At 32.1% G+C, this 17777-nt stretch overlaps 2 protein-coding genes across 3 annotated transcripts; one reads left to right on the plus strand and one right to left on the minus strand.

Annotated features, from left to right (window-relative positions):
- The first annotated feature begins 540 nt into the window (after positions 1-540).
- Positions 541-15603, plus strand: LOC149738918 (ATP-citrate synthase-like). Of its 2 annotated transcripts, XM_089874626.1 has the most exons (28): positions 541-775; positions 1096-1209; positions 1429-1500; positions 2544-2657; positions 2844-2920; positions 3014-3093; positions 3871-3923; positions 4262-4458; positions 4849-5047; positions 5507-5624; positions 6016-6173; positions 6541-6555; positions 7095-7233; positions 8116-8233; positions 8670-8866; positions 9279-9355; positions 9693-9889; positions 10258-10339; positions 10579-10660; positions 10993-11149; positions 11699-11792; positions 12350-12504; positions 12935-13008; positions 13215-13291; positions 13612-13755; positions 14194-14307; positions 14588-14730; positions 14876-15603. In XM_089874626.1, the coding sequence occupies exons 1-28, from the start codon at positions 617-619 to the stop codon at positions 14985-14987; spliced, it is 3318 nt and encodes a 1105-aa protein (XP_089730752.1). In that variant the 5' UTR covers positions 541-616; the 3' UTR covers positions 14988-15603. The 2 variants fall into 2 exon arrangements, with proteins under 2 accessions (XP_089730752.1, XP_089730753.1); XM_089874627.1 differs by lacking the exon at positions 6541-6555.
- A 651-nt stretch (positions 15604-16254) lies between these two features.
- On the minus strand, positions 16255-17448 carry LOC149738919 (dolichyl-diphosphooligosaccharide--protein glycosyltransferase subunit DAD1-like). Its single transcript, XM_089874650.1, has 4 exons — positions 17289-17448; positions 17080-17163; positions 16712-16847; positions 16255-16424 (listed from the first exon to the last, which is right to left on the minus strand). The coding sequence occupies exons 2-4, from the start codon at positions 17155-17157 to the stop codon at positions 16294-16296; spliced, it is 345 nt and encodes a 114-aa protein (XP_089730776.1). The 5' UTR covers positions 17158-17163; positions 17289-17448; the 3' UTR covers positions 16255-16293.
- Positions 17449-17777: the final 329 nt, after the last annotated feature.

A 17777-nucleotide genomic window follows, 5' to 3' on the forward strand; every position in this document is an offset into this window, starting at 1 on the left:
GAGAGAGTTTTTAAAACAGAAAGCTTTCAACGGGCAGTGGGTAAATGAGTGTGTTTTACCATAGCCTATAATTATTTATAGGCTATGGCTTTACTATTTCTATATTTGTAGTCACTGAAGCGTGCAGTTTTGCCACTCGACGTTAAATTTGTAAACAACATTACGAATGCTTTTCATCAGTCGTGCTGTTAGATGTAACGTGACGACGTGTTTTCTTGAGCGTCTGCAACGTTTCTTGCAAACGCCGAAAGATGCAGTCAGTAATTTCTAAAAAAAGTTAGATGAAAATATAATCGATAGAAAATGCTTAAGAGTTAATAGACATTCTTTTATTGCCGTTTTTTAATTTTTTACAATGTGTAAAATATTCAAGACATTAAAATGTGACAGTTTCATACCATACCACTGTTCTGTCACTAAACCAAACCTAACGATATTTTTGGGTTGTAACAAAAAGACAGCATAAGTTTATATAGCTTAGCAATATTGCAGGTGTCATAAGTATTGTTTAGTGTTACACTACTTGTTTTTAGTTATTTCTGTTATAACAATATTCTACCTATCTCAGCTGCATACCATAGCCTCAATTATCAAGTAGAAGTAGTTATTGGTTATAATGTCGGCAAAAGCAATCAATGAAATCACCGCGAAGACCATTTTGTGTAAAAACATTGGTGATGACATTAATTTGAGCAACCGACTGCGATTTGCATCGGTTGATCGTTGCATAAATTGGGATGAACTGGCAGTGAAACATCCTTGGCTGCTAACTGAGGTAATAATTTTGTTTTAGTGTAACTTGATTTTTTACATTGGACAGTTGTATAAACTTTTGTCAAACCTTTGTGATAAGGATAAAATAGTTTTGATTATGATATCGCAGCCGTGGAACAAAGGTTAGCACGCCTGCATTAAAAAAAGAGGTTAAAACGGTTATCAATTAAATACATGGTAACTCGTTAACTGACACAAGGTGTATAAAACAGAACATCCATTCTATATAGCGAATGTCGTTTTCGGCTACGCGAAAATAAAACAAATTACTTGTATTAATGTTGCAATTGTTTATTCATACAAAATTCTTTTGCATTTCAGAAATTGATTGTGAAGCCGGACCAATTGATTAAACGTAGAGGAAAGCTGGGTTTGATTAAAATCAACACAGATTATGCCGGTGTACAACAATGGGTTGGAGAACGTATGCTAAAGGTGGCCATTTTTAACATAAAAATACAAATCAATTTTTTGTGAATTTGAGTACAAAATTCTGCAGCATTGTTTATTACCTTCTTATGTGTATTTTTTTAGTTCCCTAAATTTGTTTTGTTTTCGAAGTTAACCTAAAAATAGCATTCTTTTTAATCTGATGACATTGCTCATAAAGTAACACTTTACATTCACACAACTTATAAATGTTTTTTCCTCTAGGAAATCAGCATTGGTGAAACAAAGGGGATTTTAAAACATTTCATTATTGAGCCTTTTGTTGCACATAAGCAGGTTTGACATTTGGTCTAAAATTAATTCAATTTAATACGCAGATTTATTCAATTTTAATATAATTCATAAACATAGTCTAGTACATAAATGTTCATATTAAAAACAACTGAACCATAATATATTTTACATAATACAACTTTAATGAATGCTAATATTTTAATCTGGTAAACTACACTGAATGCAGTAATATATTAGATTATGGGGAGGTTAAGAGAATCCAATTAAACTTTATTCTGTTTAGCTCTAAAACAATTTATGCTTTCAATTCAACAAAATTACATATCCAATTACCATATTTCAGTTCATCTGGGTTTACCAATTATTGTTGGTATTGATTAGTAGGCTATATATGCGGTAAAATTACCAATTCAATTAGCAAGACAGTTCATATTACAAAACCCAAATCTTCCTTTTACAGCTTGTACTGTATTATATACGCTATTACACCTAAAAATTTAATTTATCACAAGCACAGTACTAGTTCTGTTTACAGAAGCAAACACACCCAACTGTTAATTAAACATAGCATAGATTACTTTAATTAAAGCAACACCCAGTTTAAACAATAACGCTTGCATAGCCTACATTACAAAGGCTGCTAAAGTTACATTTCTTGTAACAACAGACCATGCTATTTAATGGCCTTGAAATTTATTGCAATGCAAATGTATTTTATGTGACCTTCCGATTTTATAAAATGTGGGGAAAAATAGTAAACCATGCTTAACCAAGGCCAAGTTTTTAGGACTTTATTTGATAGCCTTGAAATTTAATGCACTCTTTTAATTTTAGGGGACCAATTTCGAATAATTCAAGTAAAAAATGTTAACCTTTATCCAAGGCCATGTTTATTTATTTGATCACCCTAAAATCTAATGCAATTCTTATTTTTTATGTGACCTTCTAATTTTGTAAACATTTTTTTAACTTAACCAAACCATGTTTCTAAGAGTTTATTTAATAGCCTTGAAATCGTCTTTCCAATTTTACCTAAAACTTGTTGTTTTTTTTTAACTTTTTGTTAACCATGTCCATGTTTTTAGGAAGAAGAGTTTTACATCTGCATCCACTCTTCCAGGGAGAAGGACACCATCCTCTTCCACCACGAGGGAGGAGTGGACATCGGAGATGTGGACGCAAAAGCCAACAAACTCCAAGTGAGCGATATCATGTATTGTTTGCATTACTCATGTTTGTATTAGCTTTGACGTAAAATATTGTCAATACTTCAACGTGTCTGATTAATTTCTAGAAATACTGTGTGCGTTCAATATATTTCATAATTAAAACATTTTTTTCTGAAATATTTTTGGCTAAAAATGTTAAGGTTTTAATTTTTTCAGATACTGACTGGAGAAAAGGCAGACTCCACTAAAATAACAACTGCGCTGCTTAAAAGCGTGAGCAGAGAAAATCAAAGGTATGTTCCTTCCTTTTTACATGTTTCTAATAACATAAACATGCTTTGTGTATTATGAATTATATATCGATTTTAATTACATAATGTTCTTAGATTGCTGGAGCCATTTATCTTGTCTTTATACGAGTTCTACACTTCCCTCCACTTCACTTACTTAGAAATCAATCCCTTGGGTGAGTTTTATGTCAATGTGGCAGTACAACTGCTTGTACATTTCGAATAAATTGTTTTATGGCTCTGCTACTTAACGTATGAGCTGTAGAACAGGGGTTTAAAGTTTCTGCCATGCCCTGTGCCCATAAAACATTACTACTTAACAATATTTTGAAAAAAATTTGTGAATTTGTGTAAATGTGTAAAACTTGAATTTTATATATGTGGTGCACCCAAATAAATCTGAAATGCCTAAGTGTGCCATGATTTTAAAAAGTTAAAGATTTCTTGGTGTAGACTAGGGTGTAGACATATACCCAAATGCTCTCACAACCATTACGTCATAGCTTTAACTAATATTGATTGTAAATATCCAGCGTCAGTTGTTTGTCCTTCCAATTTCTGATAATTTATCAGCGGTGGTATACACTATTGTAATAATTCATGCACTATTACGTAATGCAACACAGCAATTTTAAGAAGTCTGTCAAAACAGTAACACAAACAAGCATAAAGTATTGTGTTAGTCGAACCTCTGACCTCAAACAATTAGTCTAGCAGAACAAACACAGGAAATGGGTTGTTCTGAATACTTCTAACATAATAGCAAGAATAAAATTACTTGGTAACTGCATACACTGACTAAACTAAGACAACTGCATACACTAAACACAAGACAACATAGTTACTGTACCAGATGATTCGCTAAAAGACTATTTACATTCTGCCTGGTAGCATAAGTAACAGAATATTTACAAATATTGTATTTAATAATGTATTTATTTATTTATTTACAGTTGTAAATGATGGCAAAATCTATGTTCTTGATCTGGCTGCCAAATTAGATCAGGTAAATCTATATATACTTTGTTTTTTATTCTTCACACTTAGCCACACATTTCCTATAGAAACAGATGCAGGTATTTAACACTATAGCTGCCTAAATGGTACTTTTGGACTTGGTACATTACTACATTATACTGGCAGCAGCAGGTACATTTAACGGACAGTGCACTGTGTATAGGTGGCACGTAACATACTCAACAATCAGAAAATCTAAAATTCAATCTGCGAAATCTGAAATGTGAGAATCCTAAAAATAAAAGTTGAGAAATTAAAAAATCTAAAATAATCAACAGAATTTGCAAATCTTTAAAAAAAAATTAAAAATTTTTTTTTTTACCACAGTGTGCTGAATTTGTGTGTGCTCGAACATGGGGTCCTGTAGAATTCCCCCCTCCCTTTGGTCGTGAGGCTTACCCAGAGGAAGCCTACATTGCCGATCTTGATGCTAAAAGTGGTGCTTCGCTCAAACTTACCATACTTAACCCTAATGGCAGAATATGGACCATGGTTGCTGGTGGAGGTGCTTCAGTGGTGTACAGGTGTGGGTGTGGGGTTTATTATATGAACTGTAGTGGGTGATACAGTGGGTAATTTAATTAAAATGTTCCTGGTTTTGTAGCCTGTTAAGGGGTATAGGAAACATAACATCTGTGTTATAAGGACTGTCATTTTCCACCAAGCGAAGATAAAGCAATTTACATTTATTCATTTGTTCATCTAGTTTTGTAGTTTCATAGTGTGTTCAACTATCGTGATGATTTAGAAAAAAAAGGTTTTCTTTCACAGAAGGACAAAAAATCCCTCAATCACAGTTTGTGCAAATATAGTCACTAGTAATCCAATGTGATTGATTGATTTAATGCCATAATTCAATTCCACACCTTCGTTTTTTTCATTTTATCATTAAAATCTTCCACCTACCTACACAGTGATACAATATGTGACCTTGGTGGGGCATCAGAGCTTGCCAACTATGGTGAATATAGTGGAGCACCCAGTGAGCAGCAAACGTACGATTACGCTCGTACTATCCTCTCTTTAATGACAAGGACCCCTAGAGATGATGGTAAAGTCCTCATCATTGGAGGAGGGATTGCAAACTTCACAAATGTGGCAGCAACATTTAAGGTAGGATGTAACTTTGGTTATTTTTTTTTTAGTAGCGTTGTACTTTTGCTGGTATCTTGTGTTTTATACTATGCCTGGCAGTTTATACCACATATAATTTTGGGGATTTTTTGTATGATTATTATATACAGATGATCTGAAAATTTGGTTCAAATTGCCATTGCAAACAGTTCAGATATTTAAGCAATTTTTTTCTTAAAAAATTGTTAACTTCGTATGACAAATGTAAGATGTATTTTTTTTTTCTTTTTAATTTTCCTAGCTGACTGTACCACTGATTACATTTCAATTGATTAAAATGTATTAATTATAAAACGAAAGTAGTGACACCTACTTCTATGAGATGAAAATCAATACTATTTACTTAAAACAAGAATAGGAATGGATCTATATTCATTATAACACATGATGAATTGTCGGAACCATTGTTTCAATCATTCAACCCCATGTTTTCCACAGGGTATTGTTCGTGCATTGAAACAATTCCAAGCTTCACTTCGAAGCAATAAGGTCTCGATCTTCGTCAGAAGAGGAGGACCTAACTATCAGGAGGGATTGAGAGTGATGCGAGAAGTTGGTGAGATTTCAAAATCAAAAATTGTTTTTATCGATTTGGTATAGTTTTTATAAGATTGTGTTTTTCTTGGCGGGGGGTAATTCTATTTAGTTTTTTACTGTTTTGGGTCTAATTAGAACTTTATAATACTGCTGATGTACCTTATATCGTTTAATTATGATTAACATAGAAGGTTTATATGGTGTACATTTTTCATATTTGTACATAACTGTAACTTCAATTTTAATCAGCATTAGTTTACCAAATAGTTCTAACTAGAAAAGTGTAATTATAATTCCCATCTTGCTTTATCTCAAAGTAAACCAATCTAAACTGACCCTTTTAAATTAAAGCAAGCAATCAACCAAGTAACATTCACTGAGTAATTGAATTATTGGATCAATATAATTAGGTCAGCACCTTGGGGTACCAGTGCATGTCTTCGGCACCGAAACACACATGACAGCTATAGTAGGAATGGCACTCGGTAAAACTCCAATTCCCGACCAACAACCTAATGATCCCGGACACACCGCCAACTTTTTGCTTGGCGCAAGTTCAAATTATGCTGTAAGTTCAATGTTTTTTATTATTATTTTTTAGAACATGTTTGATTATGTCTCCTGGTCAGTTTGTTTTTTGGAATGTATGTTTAATGTTTTTATCTTTTTTGGCAATGTTAGCATGTGTATTTGTAACCTTTTACTTAAAGATTAAAATTTACATTATAAAACTTTCAAAAATAAAGGTTTATTTCATTAACACAAAACAACAAATTCGTTTTTTTTATATGTTCATATATATTTTATTTATAAGATACATCCATGTTTTCATTTTATTTTTTAAACAACCGATTTCTAAGCTACCTATCCCAGTTCTGTGCATATATAACATAAATGCTCCTTAAAAAACTTTTTATTCCCAAATTTTCATACAGGATGACCCATCCCAGGTAGTTGACATTTACATGCAGTGATTTTCAATTACTTTAATTAATTCATTTTTCAATTATGCACAGTGTGGTTTTATGATTTTAATTTTTTCACAAACACTTTTTGTTTTTTTAGTTTAATTTAACGGTTTGCAGTGATTTGATATGTAATTTGCAATAAAGACTACAGTTTAACAATTTTAAGACACATGCAAATGGTATACTATTGTTAAAAAAAATATCTTTTTATATATGTTTATATATATATATATATATATATATAATTTTTTTATTCAGCGTATTTTTTTTTAATTTGACAGGTAGTGATACTGTTGTACAATTGGTAGCAGCAGAAATAATGCATTGGGTTAATTTACTAGTTTCTATTACCATCTAGATTAGAAGAAAATATCTTTATAATTATATATTTAAACTGGACCCTATAGAATAGAGTGTCTATATAGGACATGCAAATTTAAGGTGTTGGCTTTAATTTTCCACTATTTGCCGCAACCCATTTGTTAAATCAAACACGAAACTGATCATATGCATTAAAACAGGGTGGTACACCGCGTACTTCTCGAACCAGTTCGTTTGCTGATAATCCACAAGCTAACGGAGATGCTGCCCAAGCTTTGAATGGAACAAGTGTTTTACAAGAAGCTGCTAAACGTGCAGCTCATAGACCCATGTTCACAAGTATGTGGGATATTACATTTACAACTATTAAGCACCACTGGTACTTAATCCTCAGTGCAGATATATATATATGTATATATATATGTATATATATTAATCATCAAATTAGTCTGTAAGTCTTCAATCACCTGGCATAGCATATGTTAATTTATACATACAGTTATAACACATACAAATTTATTTATTTTTTGGCTGCTAAACTGAAAATACAATAGAATAAAGTATTAGTTATAATTAATTGAAAATTAGGGCGTGTTTTGATAAAAACATGTTTTTTGATTGTATATGGTTGGAATATGTACAAAGCGGTGAGGCTTTTCCTATTGACCCATCCCTTCCTTCCCTTTGTTAAAATATGAAGCTTCAATAAGTTTTTGTAGCATTCGAGCATAGTAGCATTCCAGCATAGTAGCATTCATGGTATTAAGCATGAAAGGCCTAATACCATGCTACATAAAAATAAATAAAGGTTAGGGTTCCTATAAATAGGGCTTAGGGTTGGGGTAGTGTAAGAACGGCATTCAACCAAAGAAAGAAGGGTGCTGTTATATTCTGTGCTATGCTCTGTGTTTTCTACTGACCCTGCCACTGCCAATAAATTGTATTATTTTTACATTACATTGAGAAACATTATTTTTATTGTTTAGGAAATCAAACCTACATCCTACCCACCTATTTAACATTTAATAACATATATTTTCCCTGTTTTTTTTTTTGCAAAACAACTCTATTGCGTATTTGCTAACTTTGTTTCAACGTCCAATTTTGTTATCCTTTTAATTTTTTTTTTAGTTTGAAACATAGAATTTGTGAGTGATTATTAAAAACTTGATCTAGATAACCCAATTGTTTAACATAATATGAAATACAATTATATTTCAGATAAAACGCGTTGTATTATATGGGGTTTACAATCTCGGGCTGTTCAAGGAATGATGGATTTTGATTTTGTTTGTTCTCGTAAAACACCATCGGTTGCTGCCATGGTTTACCCATTCAGGTCATTATTATATATTATTATGTTTATATATAAGTATTTTTTGGTGATAAAACATTTTTTTGAGCATTTTTTTATATTATAGGCCAAATTTTTTTATTAAATGTGTGATGCTTGAAAAAAAAAGAAGTCAGTGCTGTAGCTCACTGGTTAGGTGCTTGCATTGTAATAAGAAGATATAGGGTCAAGTGCTTAATGCTGCTACTATTGGGATGGGTCCTTGGGCAGGACATATATTGCTCCAACCCAGTGGTCACTAATGTGTTGTCCAAATTGTCAGTCATTCTTAAAAGAAGTGAATAAAACAATTACACACACAGACACAGTTACCTATGTGGTTACAGAACACATATGTTATAACGACTGTACTGGCCAAGCAAAGGTAGATAACATACATTAAAAAAAGTGCCAACAAACTAACAAACCTTTCTTCCCTCAGCGGTGACCACAAACAGAAGTTTTACTGGGGGCACAAGGAGATTCTAATCCCTGTGTACAAGAACATGAGTGATGCCATGCATAAACATTCGGATGCCGATGTAATGATCAGTTTTGCATCACTGAGATCGGCAGAGGAAAGCACGATTGACACGCTGCAATACCAACAGATCAGAACCATTGCTATCATTGCTGAAGGTTAATAAAATCTCTTGGTTATAACTTATAATGGGATACCTTTTTTTTAACTTGTACTAAACTGTTACTGTTGGCATGTATTCTGTTCGAAAAAAAATTAATGATAAATGTTCATTTAACAGAATAAAATCCAAATTGAAGGTAAATTCCAGCAAGTACACATTTTTTCCCCAATATTTTTCAACCGTAGTTAGATTTACTAGTTAGTAGTTACCAAAAACATATTTATTAGAATAATATTTATCATATGGGAAAAAGATGGTTTTTCGGTATACTGTACTGTTGTTGCATTACTATGCATCTAACCAGTACCTTAATTATGTTACAGTATATATTTACTTGATATAGATATACTAGAGCTTTAACTTATACTGTAGGCTAATTAAAAAGCTAACCCCATATATTTATGTAGGTATACCAGAAGCAACAACCAAGAAGTTGAACAAGTTGGCTCGTGAAAAAAATGTCTCTATTATTGGACCTGCAACTGTGAGTGTGTTTTGCGTGCTAACTATCACAATTATTTTAAGACTGTTAAGAGTAAATTTATAGGCATAAATTTAATATTGTTTACAGTTTATACTCACACTAAAATCATATATTTGTACCCTTTCTGTTTTCTTTGGTAATATTTGAAAAATATTCATTTTTAATTTTTATAATTTTTGAAAACCTTAAAAACAGATTTTATTGGCCATTATTATCATTTTCTGCTTAGATGTTAAAAATAAGCTCTACTTTTCAATTATATCTTCTCAAAGTCAAAAGCAATTAACAGTGTTTCCTTCCTGAATAAACAATTAACAGTGTTTCCTTTTTTCCCCAGGTTGGTGGCATAAAACCTGGTTGTTTTAAAATCGGCAACACTGGTGGAATGATGGACAACATTTTGGCGTCGAAACTTTACCGACCTGGTAGTGTGGCTTATGTGTCAAGATCCGGGGGTATGTCAAACGAACTGAACAACATTATATCACGAACCACTAATGGTGTATGTGAGGGAGTGGCCATAGGCGGAGACAGGTGAACTTTTATGGTTTTGGTTATTGTTTAGCCAAAAAAAGTTTTATTTTTATGATAATGCTGTGAATAGTTTTGAACCAAAAAATTGACTAAAACAAATTTTTTTTGGATTTATAATTTATAATTGTGTTTATTGTGATAAGTATTAATATTTTTGTGGTAAATTTAAAATGATTGATTTGTAGATTGGGCTTTGAAATGTCAATCTTTTTGCTAGTTAGAAGTCCATAATTTTTTTGAAGTATTTACTTTTATAAGTCAATCTAAAAACATTCTATGAGCACAAATTAGTTTAAACATGATAAAAGAACACTCATAAAACGGTCGACTTCGGAGAAAACACATATTTTAAAACACTTTTCCCACAGATACCCGGGCACTACATTCATGGATCATATCTTGCGTTACCAGAATGACGCAAATGTTAAAATGATTGTTGTGTTGGGAGAAGTAAGTGAAGTGACTGTAACTTGTGTTATTATCATCAAAAGGCAGCAGTATAAATGTAATCTGTTGCTGCCAGGCATAATAGAAATCTCATACAGCTCTTATGACAAAATAAATTGTAGGGGTTACATTTATGTAAACTTAATTTCATTTTCATATTTCTGAGTTGATTTAGGTAGTATTAGTGGCCTATTTTTACCAAACTTTTACGGCTCATTTTTTTAACTTAAATTATCCATTAGGTTGGTGGAACAGAGGAATATGATATTTGTGATGCAATAAAGTCTGCTACAATCACTAAACCTGTGATTGCTTGGTGTATTGGTAAGTCTAATGTTTCTTATTACTAAATACAGCGTTTAATTTTACTTACTTGTAATTTTACTTTCTGTGGGGTTTAGTTGATACTGAATATTTAAAGTGCATGTTTGCTAATGTAATTTTGTAAATAATAAATTAAAAAAAACCTGAGATCCCTATTGTTTATATTGTGCAGAAAATATGTGACAACTTTTAAAGGTAAATTTAGACCAAACATTTAAAAAATTTTATCAGTTTTTAAGGTTAAAAAAAATTCCTCATAAAAAAGTGAAAAATAAAATTAAATTTATATATATCTTTAAAAATGTCTGTTGCAACCATCCACCCTACTATAGGTACATGTGCTACAATGTTCACATCAGAAGTTCAGTTCGGCCACGCCGGTGCGTGCGCTAACCAAGCTAGTGAAACTGCAGCAGCAAAAAACAAAGCTCTTGCAGCAGCTGGTGCTCATGTTCCATGCAGTTTCAATGAACTCAACACTAAAATAAGGTGAATGGTGTAATGAATGCTGAATGTATGCGGTGCTAGGCCTGTAGGTCTTTGGCATAGTGGTTACAGCCCTTGATTTTAGGCTAGAAGTTACAGGTTTGATGGTTGTCACAGCAACTGGTTGTATAAAACAAAACACTGAAGTTATAATGCCTGCTCCGTAAGGATAAATAAGTTACATTTATTCATTTATTTCACCTCTAATGCAATGTCGTTTTTGCAAATTTTACAAAAAAATTGTCTATTTCAGACTCCCCAAATGTAAAATTTCATTTAATAAACCACTAACATTTATAATATGAATATGTTTTGCATTTTTTGTAAAAAAAACTAACTGTTAGCAAATATGATTGGGATTCATTGGGCAGTGGCATAATATTATAAACAAAAATATTTCTATATCACAAAATGGTATATATTCATGACTGTACATTTAATTCTCATTAATCGGCCTATTTATTAATACATACCAGTAAGATGCTACCCACCTACATACATTATCTCTAGAATTTAAACAAAGTTAACCTTCACACTTTTTTCTAATTTCAGGGAAGTTTACAACAATCTTGTTGACCTTGGTGTGGTCGTCGTGCAAGAAGATGTTCCCCCTCCTACTGTTCCTATGGATTATTCATGGGCAAGGGTATGAGATAATTAGTGTGTTGTATTTGGTTGGCTGATTCTAGCGATTATTATTCCCTGTATTGATTGGGCTTGCATTTAAGATTGCTTCTAGTTTACTTTTTTTTTCCTGAAAAAAAATTAAAAATCTCAAAAAAAATCATTAAAAAAATTAAACTAAAACAAAAGCGGAAAAAAATTATGTACACATGTGTTTGGTATTGTATTATTTACCACTCCTTAAGAAAAATTAAAAAGACACCAAGGCGCAAAACCTATGATGACAAGGTTGGCGACCAACTGGAATTTTGTGTACTGTTACAAATATCATTACAACCGATGTAAAAAACATTTACATGGTGTGTGCCTAACTATGAATGCCTCCTTGCGATTAATGATTGCTGCCTATAATATTTTTGTAAAAACTCTCACTGCAACAAATTAAATACATTCAGTATAATACAAAAATGAGTATAAGACCTTATATTAATACTGTATACTAATATCTTAACATTCCATGCACTAAACTAAAAAAAAACAACAACATCAAAACCTATTAAAAATCCCCCCCTCCTCCAGGAATTAGGTTTGATCCGGAAGCCCGCATCCTTCATGTCGAGCATCTCAGATGAAAGAGGACAAGAGTTACTTTATGCTGGGATGCCGATCTCGCAAGTCTTTAAAGATGATCTTGGTATAGGTGGAGTGCTTGGACTTTTATGGTTCCAAAAACGGTAATTTGTCAATTTGCGGGATTGAGTTTTTGTAAAAAGATGTAATTAATTAGTTATGCCATTGGCTTGTTGCGGTATTTTAGGTTTGATTACGTAATGTGGTGTGATTGAGCAACTTTACCAGTTAGACAAAGTTTTTTTGTAGAATTTTTAAGCCTATATATGATTGTACATTAAATAAACTATGGTTTTTATTGTGTATTTGTGGGTTTTGAGATCTTCGAGTGTGTCTCATATTTATATCACTGATTCATGTTAATTTATTTGTCTACTATATATTTCAATTCAGTTGTGTATTATTGCCATATGCTAGTCATATCAACTGTAAACTGTTTTAAAAATAATGCTAGTAACATCACAACTACAGTTACTAAACATGTAAAGATTTTGTGCATAATAATAACTAAACATATTCCTATATGTTATACAGGCTACCTACTTATGCTTGCAAGTTTTTCGAACATTGTTTGATGATGACAGCTGATCATGGACCTGCAGTATCAGGTGTGTATATATGATACAAACCTTAGTTAGAATGTCTGGTGCAGTGCCACAATGGTTAGCCCTTCTGCTTTTTAGTCTTAACTAGAAGTTATGGGTTCTACACGGTGGTAAAAGGTTGAATTTATTCAACCCATAGCGAACTTAAGTTCGTTATTTTAAGTTCGCTATGATTCAACCATACTAATTTGTACATCACATTTCAACAGGTGCCCACAACACCATTGTATGTGCCAGAGCTGGAAAAGACCTCATTTCTTGCCTAACTTCAGGTCTTCTGACAATTGTAAGTGGAAATTGGTTCAATGTTTTAAATTGGTTAAATATAAACAGTTTATAATGTACATTAGCACACTTATTACACAGTGTAGTTTTATCGTCTTTTAAATATATACATATATATATATATATATATAAATACCCCATAAAAGCCTATGCTAGATGTGAATGGGGCTTAAGGCCACAATTGAAACAAGAAAATGTACTTTATATATATAAATTTTTTCATGATGTGATTTATAAAAAAAAATTAAATGTAAAAATTATTTCAAAAAAATACTAACATAAAACTGAAAGCAAAATTACTAAAATTAAATTCATATACAGGGTGATAGGTTTGGTGGAGCATTAGATGGTGCAGCTCGACAGTTCAGTGCTGCTTATGATAAAGGTTTGCTGCCAAGTGAGTTTGTAAATGAGATGAGGAAAAAACATCAACTGATCATGGGTATTGGACATCGGGTGAAATCAGTAAGTTATTATATTTTGTTGCACTTGTGGATTGTGGTATTTTATTCTGTTATACAAATTATTTTAATTAAGTTTTCTGTATCAAAAGGTGTGGGATAAAATAGATCTTAAAGTTTATGAAAAGTTTACCCTTTATTTGAAGGAGTCTGAAAACTTTAGGCCAATTTTATTATAGAATTATAACTTTTTTATATAACTTTAGAATTATAATATAAAACTTTAGAATTATAATGAATGCAACATATAGCCTATGCTAAAATCCTGTATTACGTTACACAAACTTTGCTTGAGAAAATCATAAAGAAAAATTTATTTTTAATTCTGACCATCTTGCTAGGCTTTCAGAATGTTCCATTTCCTTCTTTGTGAAAAAAATCACAATATTTGGTTTTCACCAAAATTTTTTATATTAATCTAACTACTGGTGTTTATTTTTAGTTGAACAACCCTGACCAAAGAGTTGTTATATTGAAAGAATTTGTGAAGTCAAATTTCCCGTCAACCCCGTTGCTCGACTATGCGTTGGAGGTTGAGAAGGTTACAACTGCTAAGGTATAAAAGTTTTTTCTACTTGTTTATTTTACTTGTATTTCAATGATCTTGGTTCTAAAAAAATCCACCCGAAAGACAACATTTGTAAGGTTAGACTTTCTGTAACTGTAAGTTAATTGAGATAACAGAATTTTTTTAATTATCTAAATTTAGGTTAAACTGCTTACCACTACCACAAAATAAGTTACTTAATCTTTCCTAATGCATTCTGCAAGATTCTTGGCAAAAGTCCAGCCTCTATTAGCAGTTATAGTTCATGATTAATTTCTTGTCTTTGCAGAAACCGAATCTGATCCTTAACGTGGATGGTTTCATCGGAGTTACATTCGTTGATCTTCTAAGAGGATGTGGATGTTTCACTGAGGAGGAAGCAAGAGAATATGTCCAGATTGGCGCTCTTAACGGTGTCTTTGTTCTTGGAAGGTAACACACAACTCACAAATTTGCTTTCTGTTTTATTCCACTTTTTGATTTTTTTACACTAAATTTTTTTACATTGGAATATTTGACATGCCAAAAAGTTTTTGTTTTTTTCCAATGATTATATTTATATAACGACTACTATCAGGTCCATGGGTTTCATCGGGCACTATCTCGATCAATTACGTCTCAAACAAGGTCTCTACCGCCACCCCTGGGATGACATAAGTTACGTGTTGCCAGAAGATTATTCGTCATGATCTTCCAGCTTAAAAAAATGTATTTTTGTATTAAAATGGTCATCACTGGCTTCCAAAGTTATCCCTGTGCCAACATTAAAATCTATGTGCTGTAAAAAAGCGGTTTATACCAGTTGATATAGGAACTCTAGCTTTTCTTTAAATATATCCCTGTATTTATCTCTGTGGTAATTACATAGCATGCAATTGTATGGTAGCACTTTTTAATTTTTACTCTGTTGCTAAAAACACTTATTCTCGCTGGTGACTTTACACAGTTTGTGTTTGTATATCCCAAAACTGTTTTGCTTTGCACGTTTGGGCATGGTGTGGAAATTGTAAACTTGTATATATCAAATACTATTCAAATTTCACGTCTGTCAGTACCAAAAGTATTTGCTAAATTATCTTTTAACAAAGTAGTTCAGTTTAAATGGATGTCTTCAAAAGTTTGTTCATTTTTCACTGTTTTTGTTTCTTTTTCTCGTTCCACTAAACAGTAATCTGCTTTTAAGTTACTAAATAATTTGTTCCTATTACTGTAGCAATTACCAAGGTACAACAACAACAGTTATTCATTCCAACAGTAGCTATGTGCGGTGTGCAGTAATATTGTATATTATATGTTTTAAGTATACTCAGTTCGTGCTTTACTTTAATAGATTGAAGTTACTTACAAAAAAAATGCACATTTTCTATTTAAGTAGTCCTGAGTTTAAATGTGTAGGCTTTTGTTTTTATTACTAGGGTCTTACTGCGAGGCATGAAAAGAGACTGGGATTTTGCCTGTTATATCAAACTCAAAGATGCAAATTACTTTCTTTTATATGTGCCTTACCAGGTGCTAAAGGGTAACAATAATAGTTATACTCCTAATCTTATAGTGGGAGGAAGCCGGGACACCTTTAGCAGAAAACATCCAAATATACTGATAGTGTTTTAAACAAATAACAATGGTCTATAGGAGTTTTGAGGATACGGTTTTATAATCATTTGAGTGTTCTTTGTTAACTAATAAAATGTCACCGAATGAAATAGTGTCCCATCTTCCCCCACCCTACTAGACAAAGCTTTATCCTCTCATAGATAGTCAGACAACCTTCCGCAATAATATTTGCAAGGCAACACAGTTTGGAGATAGAATTTTTTTGTATAGAATTTTATTGCGACAAGTCATTTTATATTTTACGCTGATGCTTCACCGTAGCAACCAGTATTTACATTATTGCTTCAACTTTAACAGTTTTGTAATCACAAAACATTGGAGTCAAAAAAATTTGGAGAAGAATCCATTATAAAATTTTTCTCTATTTTCATGAAATTTTGATTAACCAATAAAGTTAATGACTACGAGGTGAAGAACGACATGAGCAAAGAGAAAGTCGGCAAATGCTCGTTCCGGAGCTACAGATTTGAAATCCCTGGAATTCTCTGGGTTTACTTGCAGTCTCAAGTTCACTGTTAAAGTATGAAAATTTCAAATTTTGTGTCATTTAACAGTTCACATGTTTATATGATATAAAATACATAAGAATATCTATCCCAATGTAACTTATTGTACTTCTGGGAAAGCATTTATTACTAAGACCAGATTTTTCTATTACCACACTAAGTTACATTGGTCGTAACTCATAAGCGGGAAAGAGGTGTATGAAACAAAACATCTGTGTTATAACGACTGTCGTTGCTCCACCATGCGAGGGTATAAAAGTTCCCTATAAACTTTTACAAAAATAATTTCTTACCAGCAAGAACAAACGATGCAACGCATGAAATAAATCCTGACAGAAACGAGTTGAAGGGAAATGTTCCGACCAACGCACAATACAAGAATTGAATGATGCCAGTCAACAGAATGTAGGTAAGGTAAGAATCAATTATCTGAAGCAAAAAAAGTTGTTGTTTATTTTATAACATAGCACAATTTCTATTTTTCTCTATTAAACGGCAGTGAAGATCATATTTTAATGGAAGAAAGGAAGGGGATTAACAGCAAAACAACATTTGTTAAAACATGCAATGGATAAAAAGCGTGGCTGTTGCACTCAAAAACATGTAGCCTAGTCAGTTTTTAGACGCATAAAAACATGAAGTTTGCCATAACTTGTCATACCTTAAGTTTCTGTGGAGTTCTGTTCATGTAATCACTGACAAACTTGACTGCAACAGAGAAAATATTTTCCGAAGACATGATTGTCTGCACGAAAAAAAATCATTTGTAACTTTATTTCTGCCGCCTTCTACCATACATAAACAATAAATCTTACGTCTGACCCTATCTAACAGTATAATTTTATTAATTTAAAACAAAGAAGTACTTACAATTTAATTTAAATTGACTAGAACGGTTTGGAATTGAAATTCTTCACAAGTTTTGCAAAATTTCGTCGACACGTAGTAACTTCGTATACAAACGCCGAAATCGCTGTAACGAACGGCTATGACGTAGCACACTAGTCAAGTGTTCAGTACAACGGGGACAAAAAATCAAATTTTAATGAAATATTGTTCTGATAAGCGTTTGACTATATGTTATAATTTCTAAGGAGATATTGATATAACTTATGGCATATTTTAATATGTAAGTTTCTACACATTTAAAGTTTTTGATATAGTGGTGCTGTTAAGCCAAAATCACAAAGTGCCAGACTATTCAAGTAGGAAATAGTCACGTGTATGTGGGCACAATTTCAAGATATGTTTTCAAAGGGGAAATAACATATAGTATCATGATGATTCTTTACATGCTGGGGTTTGCCTAAATTTATGCTTTCCCCTTACACACACTAACTTTTACAGATAGTTATATAG

The sequence above is a fragment of the Ciona robusta genome, chromosome 3 (genome assembly GCF_009617815.1).
Source record: "Ciona robusta chromosome 3, ASM961781v2".
Lineage (NCBI taxonomy): Eukaryota > Metazoa > Chordata > Ascidiacea > Phlebobranchia > Cionidae > Ciona > Ciona robusta.

Bases quoted from the DNA above. Each gene is read 5' to 3' on its own strand.
- LOC149738918 (XM_089874626.1), top strand. From the start codon at position 617: ATGTCGGCAAAAGCAATCAATGAAATCACCGCGAAGACCATTTTGTGT. The intron at 8,867-9,278 runs GTTAATAAAATC...ATATTTATGTAG, and splicing joins CATTGCTATCATTGCTGAAG to GTATACCAGAAGCAACAACC. The intron at 14,308-14,587 runs GTATAAAAGTTT...TTGTCTTTGCAG, and splicing joins AGAAGGTTACAACTGCTAAG to AAACCGAATCTGATCCTTAA.
- LOC149738919 (XM_089874650.1), bottom strand. From the start codon at position 17,157: ATGTCTTCGGAAAATATTTTCTCTGTTGCAGTCAAGTTTGTCAGTGAT. The intron at 16,848-17,079 runs GTATGACAAGTT...TTTTTGCTTCAG, and splicing joins GAACTCCACAGAAACTTAAG to ATAATTGATTCTTACCTTAC. The intron at 16,425-16,711 runs GTAAGAAATTAT...ATACTTTAACAG, and splicing joins TGCATCGTTTGTTCTTGCTG to TGAACTTGAGACTGCAAGTA.